This window comes from Pocillopora damicornis, chromosome 10 (assembly GCF_964200805.1).
Source record: "Pocillopora damicornis chromosome 10, jaPocDami1.2, whole genome shotgun sequence".
In the NCBI taxonomy this organism is placed as follows: Eukaryota; Metazoa; Cnidaria; class Anthozoa; order Scleractinia; family Pocilloporidae; genus Pocillopora; species Pocillopora damicornis.
This window is the reverse complement of record NC_142679.1, coordinates 5,723,799-5,735,000: the sequence shown is the minus strand read 5'-3', so window position 1 is coordinate 5,735,000 and position 11,202 is coordinate 5,723,799. Positions and strand designations below refer to the sequence as shown.

At 39.2% G+C, this 11,202-nt stretch overlaps 3 protein-coding genes and 1 pseudogene across 4 annotated transcripts in view; 2 read left to right on the top strand and 2 right to left on the bottom strand.

Moving 5' to 3' along the window:
- The window catches only part of LOC113677470 (uncharacterized), a 2,833-nt gene extending 382 nt beyond the window's left edge, over positions 1–2,451 (top strand). Inside the window, exons 1-2 of the mRNA XM_089184906.1 lie at positions 1–89; positions 363–2,451. The exon at positions 1–89 is cut by the window's left edge and continues 382 nt beyond it. Of these exons, the coding sequence (XP_089041032.1) occupies positions 1–89; positions 363–1,933 (1,660 nt within the window). The 3' untranslated portion in view covers positions 1,934–2,451. The remainder of the gene's footprint in view (positions 90–362) is intronic.
- A 162-nt stretch (positions 2,452–2,613) lies between these two features.
- LOC149038632 (5-hydroxytryptamine receptor 1-like) lies at positions 2,614–3,555 on the top strand. Its single transcript, XM_089184910.1, has one exon. The coding sequence runs from the start codon at positions 2,679–2,681 to the stop codon at positions 3,504–3,506; it is 828 nt and encodes a 275-aa protein (XP_089041036.1). The 5' UTR covers positions 2,614–2,678; the 3' UTR covers positions 3,507–3,555.
- Positions 3,556–3,839: 284 nt separating this feature from the next.
- LOC149038631 (histone H1-delta-like) lies at positions 3,840–4,954 on the bottom strand (annotated as a pseudogene). The gene has a single exon (XR_016180459.1). The product of XR_016180459.1 is annotated as a histone H1-delta-like (transcript).
- Positions 3,840–11,150, bottom strand: LOC149038630 (C-reactive protein 1.4-like). The gene is made up of 4 exons (XM_089184912.1): positions 10,958–11,150; positions 9,815–9,911; positions 7,804–8,017; positions 3,840–6,900 (listed from the first exon to the last, which is right to left on the bottom strand). Exons 1-4 carry the CDS (start codon positions 11,048–11,050, stop codon positions 6,513–6,515), a joined length of 792 nt encoding a protein of 263 aa, XP_089041038.1. The 5' UTR covers positions 11,051–11,150; the 3' UTR covers positions 3,840–6,512.
- Positions 11,151–11,202: the final 52 nt, after the last annotated feature.

Genomic DNA, 11,202 nt, shown 5'->3' with positions numbered 1-11,202 from the left:
TGTAAATGATTTTCAGGGAGAGGGATACAGACTTGTAGACCTCAAGAAATTATATGCCACGTTGTCTGAAGCACATGTGTGCGAGGAAGGTGAGAAAACATAAGTGAACATCTGTTTTACTTTTAACCTTTTCTTTACTGTTCATGTCTCGTAGCATATGCTAGTAACAGTGTGCAGTTTCCATTTTTTTCTCTAAGAATGTTTTTTTACTTCTCTTCAGTACTATCTTTATTGTTTTCATTTATTAAAAATTACAGTTGTAACTGTCTGTTGTGTGGTATGTGGTGAATAAATTTTGTGACTCATATACATGTATGAGAATGCACAAAATAACTTTAGTGTATACTGTTATTATGTTCTAGGGAGTTTAACTCTGAAGGAGAATTCTTCTGGGAGAAATGGGCTAATGGCAGACCTCTCTGTGGAGTGTAGCTCCTGCCTTGAAGCTACACCATTGAAAACATCAGATACAATAACAAAGAAAGGGCAATCTTTTGACGTAAATCGTCGTGCAGTCTATCATTCTCTGGAGACAGGAGGTGGCTATGAAGGGCTAGTAACCTTTTGCAGCATCATGAACATGCCATGTCTATCACTACCTGCTTATTACAGACAAGTAGACACAATACTTGAGGCTTTAGAAGCTGAAGCCAAAGATGAAATGACACAGGCAGGGATAAGAGTTCGCGAGTACATCCTGAAGGAAAGTGGAGATGAAGTCAATGATGATGTAGTCGATGCAGCCGTTTCGTTTGATGGTACATGGGCGAAAAGGGGGTTTACCTCTCTGACTGGAGTTGTTTTTGTTATATCTGTAGACACTGGAGAGGTTCTTGACTATCATGTCCTTTCAAAAGAATGCCGGAAATGTACCATGAAAAGGTCTCAGTGTCAAACTGACGGGGAGTTCGAAGCATGGCAGATTGAGCATCTTGCTTCCAATGAGTGTGACATTAATTTTAATGGAAGCTCACCTGCAATGGAAGCTGAGGGTGCCATAGTTGTTTGGAGTAGATCTGTGGAACTGCATAAAATAAGGTATAAATGGATGGTTTCTGACGGAGACAGTAAGGCATTCAATACTGTGGAGAATATATATGGCGATGACTGCAAGGTGGAAAAACTGGATTGTGTTGGGCACGTGCAAAAACGCATGGGCAAGCACCTACTTAATCTTAAAGCAAGAACCAAAGGTAAACTTGCAGATGGCAAACCCATTGGAGGACGGGGCCGACTGACTGAGAGCCGCATTAAACGCCTTCAGAAGTACTATGGTCTAGCCATTAGACAAAACACCCTAACTAAAGCAAACCTAACAGAAAGAGAGGTTGATGTTGTTGTTTACACCATGAAGAAAAATATCATTGCCATCCTCCATCACAGTGTCCAGTCACAAGATGCTGCTAAACAACATCGCTTCTGCCCTGTTGGTGAGGATTCCTGGTGTAAATGGCAACAAGATTGTGCTACTGGAACAAATACTTATGAAGCAGGTGACTGTTTGCCTGAAGTGTTCTTTGAACTGCTGAAGCCAACATTCATCACACTTAGTGAAACTAAGCTGCTCCAAAGGTGTGTGCGTGGCGCCACCCAAAATCGCAATGAATGCATCAACGGACTGGTGTGGGCACGCTGCCCAAAACACAAGCATCATGGTGCCAAGGTGATTAGATGTGCAGTTGCTTCTACTGTGTGCCATTTTCATAGTGGAGCTGCCAGCAGAGCAAGAATAATGCAGAGACTGGTAATTCCAGCAGGGGAGTACACTCAGAAGGCCTCAGAAGAAAAGGACAAGAGGCGGTTGAGAAAATCGGACCTTCAGACCTCTGCTAAAGAAAAGAAGCGCCGGCAAGGAGAGCAAATGAGGCGCACACGCAGAGAAGATGCCCTACGGGAGGCTGATGGTGATACCTATGAACCTGGAGGCTTCTAAGTGACTGAAAGAAACATTTGCTATGATATTGGATAGTTCATAGCCATGCAAATTTGTGCAGACAATCTTCGTTTTAGCTTTTTAACTTTAATCGCACTTTTCTCAAAATGTGCATTTTGCGCATTCTAGAAAACATATCTCATAGAGGATTTAACCAATTGACTTGAAATTTTCAATGTTTATTGCTTTCAAAGAGTGTCTGGGAATGAGCAAAGGGTTTTTCTGTAGCTTTACTTTGTCAAAAGTTACAAAGAAAATTGTGGTGGAAATTCACCCCAAAAATTTTGCTTTACTTTAACTGGAGGCTGGAACCAAAGTTTTTTATATTTTTTAAAACTCTATGCTCATCCCCATGATTAGCCTATATACTATATAGTTATAAAAACAAATCAGAGCTAGCTGCATTCCATATCAAGATTTCTTTTCTAGAGTACATGTGGGTTGTGCACAGTATGGGGTAACAATATTTTGCTGGTATCAGGTTACAAATAAACTGTGTGCAGAAATAATTGAAAAAACTGAAATCTGTGATTCATTAGCTTTTCAGTGATATATGGTTTTATATGGTTTAACTAAAAACTGTGGATGTGACAAGTCATTGAAAAAAGGGGTCTTTTTTAGGTTAAGTCCCACCTTAAGCATTCCATTTACAGTTGTAACCATCATCGCAGAGGATTGGGTGTTTGGAGATTCCACTTGCGTAGCGCTCGGCTTTTTCACGATTTTATCCTTCATTGCTTCGGTGATGTCTCTTGGTATGATCGCCATCAACCGATATTTCTACATCGTCAGATGGAACACCTACTCGAAGATATTCTCCAGGAGAAAAGCCTTGCTCTATGCCGCTGCAGTTTGGGTAGTCGCCTTATCTTTGGCTTCTCCTCCGCTTCTAGGCTGGGCTGAATACCGCTTTATCCCTGGAAAGTCTTACTGTTTTGTCTACTGGCCTTCAGATGTGTATTACATGTATTTCATGATCACCGTCTGCTTTTTCGGGCCTCTTTCAGTGATGACGTTTTCGTATTACAACAATATTCGGTTTACCAGGCGGCTGAAGAGACGAATTGCTTTATCCAGGAGTAATCTAAGTATTCAAGTGAGAAACCCAGCCAATCTCAACAGCCCCTCAACAGCAAGTAAAGCAGAGAGTCGAAGCGACCCTGGTATTATCGAACCAGACTACAACACGGTTAGAAGATCACGGATGGATGAGTTGGGCGAAGCCGATTCGAAGTCGAAAACAAAGTCAAAATCCACAGCATTTCAAGTGAGACCAGAAGAAACCAAGATCACCAACACGTTTATTTTTGTGGTCACCCTGTTTGTTATTTGCTGGGCACCATTTGCCATCACCATGTTCTTCGATGTGTATTACCCAAAGCCTTTACCGCGCGCACTTGACATGGCTTCCTTAGTACTCGGTTATTTGAACAGTATGTGTAATCCTGTTCTCTACGGATTGCGTAATTCGGCCTTCAAAAGGGGATTTTTGAATTTGTACTCGAAATTTTTACCTGGACGGTTCACTGCCACCCGATATAGTGTGACACAACCAGAATCAAGTGTTTCTTAATTGGTCATTGTCAACAGTGAGAATGTTGTAATGAAACAGTTACATCGAATAATACGCCTCTTGATATACCACATGCGCATGTAAGAGGTTTTCTATTTTAACGATCGAAAGTAATATTCGTCATCTTACCCGTGCGGGTAAGAGATTAACGCTTTGATCATGAAAAAGATAGGAATGGCTTGTAGCCGGTTTCCATATTCTTCCCTACTTTGCCGCAAGGCAACAAGTTTCCTGGATTAAGTAGACAATTCTTTGGTTCAATCCGTATACCATATAATAAAATAATTACAAACGCTTAGGTGATATACAGTGAGAACTTCATTACCAAAATAAGGTCGCCAAACGGTTTATTTAGAGTAATGTACATACATCTTGCTTAGAGCACGCAGCCAGTGTGGCAAAGAGTGAATGGTTATGATTCGTCCTGATTTGTAATCTCTTTGTCTTACAATGCAATAACAGATAAAAACTTGTTCCAATATGGGGAAAAGACCGCATACTAAGGTCATACCTAAGGAAAACTACTTATGATGTAAGACATTACAATAGGCACAGTAAAAGGAAATTTCGACATGGGCTAAACTCAGTCTTAGTTTGTTCATACTATTTTTGTACTTAACATTGTTGCTTCCAAGCCACAAATATATATCTAAGTAAAAACAAAAAAAAATCTGTTCTACAATTAAATGATTCAGTTAAAACCTACAAATAAGTTAAGCAATTATCTAAACGAAAGACGTACGGAATCAAAATACTAAAAGCATTTCATACTAAAAAGTCAAAACGGAAGGCTACATCAAGCGTCCACTAGCTACATCTTTTGATCACAATTCGCTTCAACCAAAGGTACTGCGTTAAGACTCCGACACTGAATGTTTTTGTTTAAGGCTTCTAGGCAAGTTACTTCTTTGCAACACCAGCCTTCTTTCCTTTTTTAGGTGCCTTTTTGGCCTTGACGACTTTCGGCTTTTTGGGAGATGCAGCCTTTGATTTTTTCGCGCCCTTTTCCTTTGTTACCTTAGGTTTAGTAGGTTTGGCGCGTTTTCCAGGAGCCGAGACTGGTGCTACTGGAGGCTTAGCAGGCTCCACCGGTTGAGCAGGTTTGGCAGGAACCTTCTCTTTGGCAGGTGCTTTTTTAGCAGCGCTTTTCTTCGCGGGCGCCTTATTAGCAGCCGGTTTGACCGGTTTTACTGGCGTAGGTTTAATCTTGAAGGACCCAGAAGCACCCTTTCCCTTCTTGTGAACCAAGGGGCCGTTGGCACCAGAACCCGGCGCTGCAGAGCTTGCTTAAGCATCGCGTTGTGATGATTATTTTCAGTCAGTTTATATTCCTTCACAATATACTTGTTGATGGCCTGTCTAGAAGATCCACTTTTGTCGCCAAGAACTTTAATGGCGTTTACTATCATTTCGATGTATTTTGGATGGGAGACAGCAGACTTAGACATTGTTTGTCTGTCTGTCTTCTTCGCGTCGAATTCGCTAAATCCTGTTGTTGTTACGTGTGTTGCCTTTAGCCCCCGCAAGTGTCGCTAGTGAATTTAACCTGGTTGTGCGGACCTCCGAGGAAACAATCACAAAGGATCCTTAAGTAGAAGTGACTTCCACTTTGTGTTTTTTTCTCGTTTTATTTCACATTAAAGTCTAGCTTTTTCCACACACACTCGAATTGTTCAATTCCTTGCGGAATCAGCATAAAATGAACAACATCTCCACGTAAGAAAACGATCTTGTCACGCAAAGTCGAGTTAAAAATCGGCAAAATTCTACCTTTCTGTGGTAAAATGCTTCTTGAATTTGGGAAATGAACAGATTTTTTATAACATCTAAACATTACATCTGTTCGTATCTTGGCCTGCAAAGGAAAATTTTTATTTTATGAAACGGACAGTGGGAAATCTCGGAAAGATCTCGTCAGGAGAAAGAAAATACTTTCAATTTTTGACAGGGCTACAAACACACCAAATGCAGAAACCACTACAACTGCCTTGTTTACAAGTGACACCCCAAATTGAGCATATTCAAATCCACGTTTTGCGGTTAAACTGGCATTATCTAAATATGTAGGGGGGTTTCACGGTAAAAATCGTCATCCAAATTTTGTCATTAACGTCATTGCTTCAAAATTCTAAGTAATAAAGCAGCAAAATAGAGCGAAAATGGTTTTACGTTGCATGATAATACATGATAATAACGACGTCAAATGCAAATTCTCCTCTTCGCGTCGCGTCGCCGGTCGTTAAGTCTGTATTCCAAGCATCCGGATTAAATTTTCTGTTAAAACCGGGCTACGATCCCTCTTAACTCTAGGCAAAAAAAAGAAATTTCCTGCTTTTTTACAAAATAAATGGTCAATCGATATTTCGTTGTTTTCCATCGGGAAATTTGAAGCTTTTGTATTGTACACCAGTACGCATTTCGAAGTAGGTTGCCAGAGGCATTTGCAAATTTCAATGAAAATGACGTGTATTTTAATCCTTTCGAATAAACCAACGAGAACGATTTATTTTCACAGAATGGTGAAATGCACGAGATTTAAAATTACTAAGCATCTTTAATTTGAAATAACCATTTGCCAAATGTTTAATTAGCCGTCGCGACGCTTTCAGCTCCTTTGACAACGTGGTATTGAAATATTCAAACCTAAAAACCTTTACAGCTCCAAAAAGATGGAACTTTCGAGTCATAATTTGTCAATGTCGAGTGTCTTAATAAGATGTGTCTATCCTAATCTTCACCTCAGAAAGAGTACTGCAAACTTAGATCTTGCTCTATAGAATCAACTATCGCGACAATGAAGAGACGGATCCAAACAAAATATTTTGCCGGTAAGGTTGAAGTTAAACTAAAGCTTTATCGCAGCTATAACACATTTCGAAGAAACTGCGAAAAGAAAGGTCGATTTCCATGTCAATTTTTCCAAATTAGCTCCCTTATAAACAGCGACAGAAGCCACTTCTGAACAGGATTAACTTCGAACAGGGGACATGTGCTTCAACTCACTTATCATGTACAGAAAGATGGCATTGCAACATATGCTTTGATATTGTACGCCTCATTCAGGAAATCAGACCACTTATAAACATTGCCTTCGCCAGCGCTACAAGATTTTGCCAACTCGAAGATTTCTTCACGACTAAGTATGGTGTCCCATATATTTAAGTTATGTATGAAGCCCCCAAAAGCGTCGGATGCCGTGAAACCTCCGGCATATGAGTCTTGATCTTGTCCAATAACCAGAGAGCCAGTCTTAGGAATCGTTTTACCCATCTTTAACTTAATACCATGGTTAGCATAATAGCCATCAACGAGGAATTTCCAATAGCCATCAGAGCTTCGCCACATGACGCAATAATGGCGCCATTTGTAATCTCGATTGTTCACAAACGCACCCCTGAGGAGAGTGAAATACATAGAAACTGGTTCTTGCTTTCTGCTATGAATCTGAAGAAACCATATGTATAGGGGTTCTATTACATCAAATAAAAATCTTGAGACAAAACCTTACGTAGAACGACAAAAAAAAAATTAAAATGGATCTTTCGTATCTTTAGTCACGTGGGAGCTATATGATCTTGGAAAAGAGTTTTTATTACACACGCGAAATCCCCCTTTTCAAATCGTTCACAATTCATATTACTTTCCGTCTAAAGTTTCGCATTTTTTATTCCAATTTCAATATTGACCCTAGATATATTGAAAAATAACGCTTACGCAATTTTAAAGGAGGCAAACTAGGAATATCAGGCGAAAAATAAAGGGGAAAGAGTAACAAATCAATGTTTTGTGTTTTTTTTTTTAATGCGAAAGGGGAATTTTCAAGGGACTAATAGCCGGAATTAAAAAAGGCGCTCCGAAACGAGTCATAGAAGTACTGAGAGCAATAGGTTTTGCATTCACTAGTTTTCACTTAAGCTTCAAACAGTCCTACTATACTAAATTCATTTTAACACGTTTGGAACAGAATTCAAATTAACCCTCGAATAAAACTGGAAAATATAAACCAAATGGAGGTTCAGACTTTCCCCTCGATTGTGATCTTTGATAATAACAAAGAAGCAATAAAATATTGTTCTGCAATAAGTTGTCAAATTTTCTGTTTGAAGTAGTCGAGAGCTCCTGTCTATCAAGACAAGAAAAGCTAAAGGGGGGGAGGGGGGGGGCTTGTATCTGGGGAAACTTCTAATCAGATGTATTTTTTGTTTACAGATAGATGGACCTATAACCGTGAGTTTACGGTAGTCCTACCATAGCTGTCTGCTCTTTCGTAATCTGTAACAAATCAAATACCTCTCACCTTCTTTCACTCAATATCCACAGGTAAACCACGTTGGGAGTAACATTCATCATTATGTCATCATCCTGTACCGCGGTATAGCTGAAAATTGTTCCTATATAATTTGTTTTGATCCACACACAGGCCGTGAACACGGTCAGGTCTTGCTCCAAGGGCAGATCATGGAGAAAGACAGCGTATTCAGGAGATTTCTTAGGAAAATAATAATCAAAATCTACAAAGAAAGGAGAAATATAACTCTGTACCTGGGGACCAAGGGTTTAACATAGCGAGCTTCTTAAAGGGAGCCTCCACCGGAGGATCATGGAGTGTGAGGAGTATGTTTTGTATTTTGAAGACTTGTTAAAAGGAATGGGAAACAAGGACTCCACTTTTTAAAAAGTGGGAACGAATATAAGCAATACTGGTCAGTCTAAATGGGGTGATGGCTTTGTGGTGAGAATTTGTCAATTCTTATGCCTAACGGTGATTTTTTTTGTGCCGTTTTACGGCTAACCCCACAGGGACCATCCATTAAGGAAGGAATTGCCTACCACGGTTACTACGTATTGTCATCCTCCGTTTGAAGGACTTCCAAGGGGATCATGCAGATAATAGTGGCAACCGAAAAGCGTCCTACGATCCAAAACGGCAGCGCGCTCAAATTTCCAGTTTCAGAAAAGCCGATACATGTTCGATTATTCCTCACACTAAATACTTCGTTCTCATGTCAACAAATTTTAACTCGAAAGATCATCTCTGAAGCATCAAAGAATACCATGTAGCATCGAATCTGACTTGAAATCTCTCAAAATTTTCACGATTTGTGAAATTTGTCCAGTCGATCATTTAAAATCCGAAAAAATAGGGGTTGCAAAGGCAGTTTCCTCGCTATTGGTCTCATGAATTATTTTTTTTATCAACCGGCGCTAGGAAAGGCACAAGTATGTTTAAGGGTCCAGCAAATCTTGAGAAATTCCACTGAAGGAAACGCGATAAACATTGCTGGAAAGATCCCTATTTTCTTTGTAGCAAAACACTACATAATGGAATAGAACTTCGCCAAGATCTTTACTTGGGCATGCGTAAACTTTCGAATCTGTCGCGATCTGTCGCCTTTTAGCAATCTTACCTACGGTATTTTCTTTTCGGTTGACCTCTTTTTCAAGCGTAGAAAGCCTATGAATTTTACAGGCGCAGTTGCTGGAAACCCCACATTCCATCACATAAAAACTGTGTCGTGTTGAACTGTTTTTTTCATATAAACTACGGTGTTATATAAGGATTTCCAGTAATTGCTTTGATGTCTTTGAGCCTTTCCACACTGGTGAAAAAGTTCTTCATTAAGGCAAATTTAGGTCCATTGTTTGTTTTTGTAGTGATTCATCACATGTTTTCATCTTGAGTGCACCCACGCACTTTACGATTTTTATTCGGAGTGTCGATCCTTTTATTTTCATTCATCGATAAAGTCGACTTTTCTTGTCAGTAAAGGGCTATTGTGTTTATATGATAAACAAAATAAAACATGGTTGCTTGTAGATATAAAATTTCTCTTCTCGTGTTCAACTCGACTATCGAGTTAAACACTCTTAAGAGAAATTCCATATCTACGCACGCCCATGTATTATTCTCTATTTAACACACCTTCTCAGACAACAATCGTGCGATCGTATCGAGCCGCCATGTTTGTTTTGCATATTTACACTTTAAAGCTCGCGCTATGTTCGAACCCAGGTCTCGCGCGGTCCCTATGGAGCCTTCTCAACTGGTTTTGATTTTAACACTATAATTAAGCGGATTTTCCTCAATCCATAATCATAAGTCACTGTACAAAAAAACAAATTTCAGCAGAACACTAAAACTCAGTCAAATTAACTCTTTCAATGCGAATTCATATAGTTAGTATCAGAAATATCCATCTACCATGCACAACAGCAAAAACAGCAACAATAAAAAAATTAAGTCGGTCAAAGGCTTTTAAAGTGCTGACTCGGTGAAAAAAATGTCAAACATTGATCAATACCAGTACCTGTTGTCGGTGGAAGTACCTCAGTAAAGGCCGATCCAGAGAAAATACCAATGAACAACCATCCGATTATAAGTGATGTGCTTGTCTTCTCTTCCATCTATGGACAAAAAAAGTTTTTTTCCAAAATAAGATTGATCAGGTAATAGTGAATAATCGACTTATAAGTACCAGATATTTTCATATGTATACCTACTCCAGTTATCAGTTTATTCTAAATATTATCTTAATGTTATCCAGAAGGCCTTTAAAAAAATTACATTGCCAGTAATTTTTTGCTTTGAATTTCAACGATTTTCCTTTTAATTAATTATCGAAAGACCGTTAAAATTGTCCCTTTATTCGTATGTGAGGCCACAAGTAGAGAGATCACTCTTAGTTTAAGAGAAAGTGCTGAGAGCTAATGAGCACGCTGAAGATTTAGGTCGACACTTGGGTAAAATTTATCACTACAAAGAAATTTCAGCCAGAGTTCCTATAAACTTCTAAGTTTATCATCATCATTTTATTTATGAGCCACTTAAGATATAATATTTATACAGGTTTAACAGTACTGTAGGGCGAGGAGACCTCCAAGAAACCACCTCGATTGTCAATATGTTTGTACTTCAGTTGTGGACGTGGATATGTGGCTTGGCCAACTCTGGCTCGTTTGATTAATATTCAAATAAGGTGCCTTGAAAATGCTCAGATATTACCAAGAGACCATAAACTGATGTTTCTAGCTGGGCTCAATTTTGATACTTATTCTAAGGGGAAAAGTCGAATCAGAACAGCGAGGAATCGATCCTTTATTTACTGCTGTAAATTACGGTGTTGTATGTAAGTCTTACACAAACAGCTAAGGTATTTCGTTTTGACTTTTTTTGGCCAACAAAGCTGAGAGAGTAGTTAAAAACTTCATGCGAAAGCTCTAAAATTTAAAAAAAAATTAAAAAGATGAACTTACGCAACAACTACAGAGGAAAACGACAAAAACAAAATTGTGCACCACATTCAGTCCGAAGTTAGCTGGCTTTTGTCCGCTGTTATTTTCACAGCGTTAAAAAATAACTCAGAACGCTTCCTTTGGAGATTAACTTACTTTTTTTTATCAGAGTATTAATAGTTGATAGACGTATTAATAAAGGTCATAAAGTGACTTACCATAGTTTGAAGGTAAACGACTTTAGTCATTTCAAGGCGCGTAAACTTTGAAAATCCTTTCACAGCTCTCAGTCTCGTCCGCCACGTCATCATGCTTACGTCAGCTTGGGCGTAGACCACGCTCCTTTTGGTCAGCGTCCACGTGTTCTTGTCTTGTGATATCAATTTTCCTCAGGATTTCCCACAGTAGCTGCTATGGGAGAATTCGGCATTCGGTTAAGCCAGCCCAGAATGAAACAAAGCAG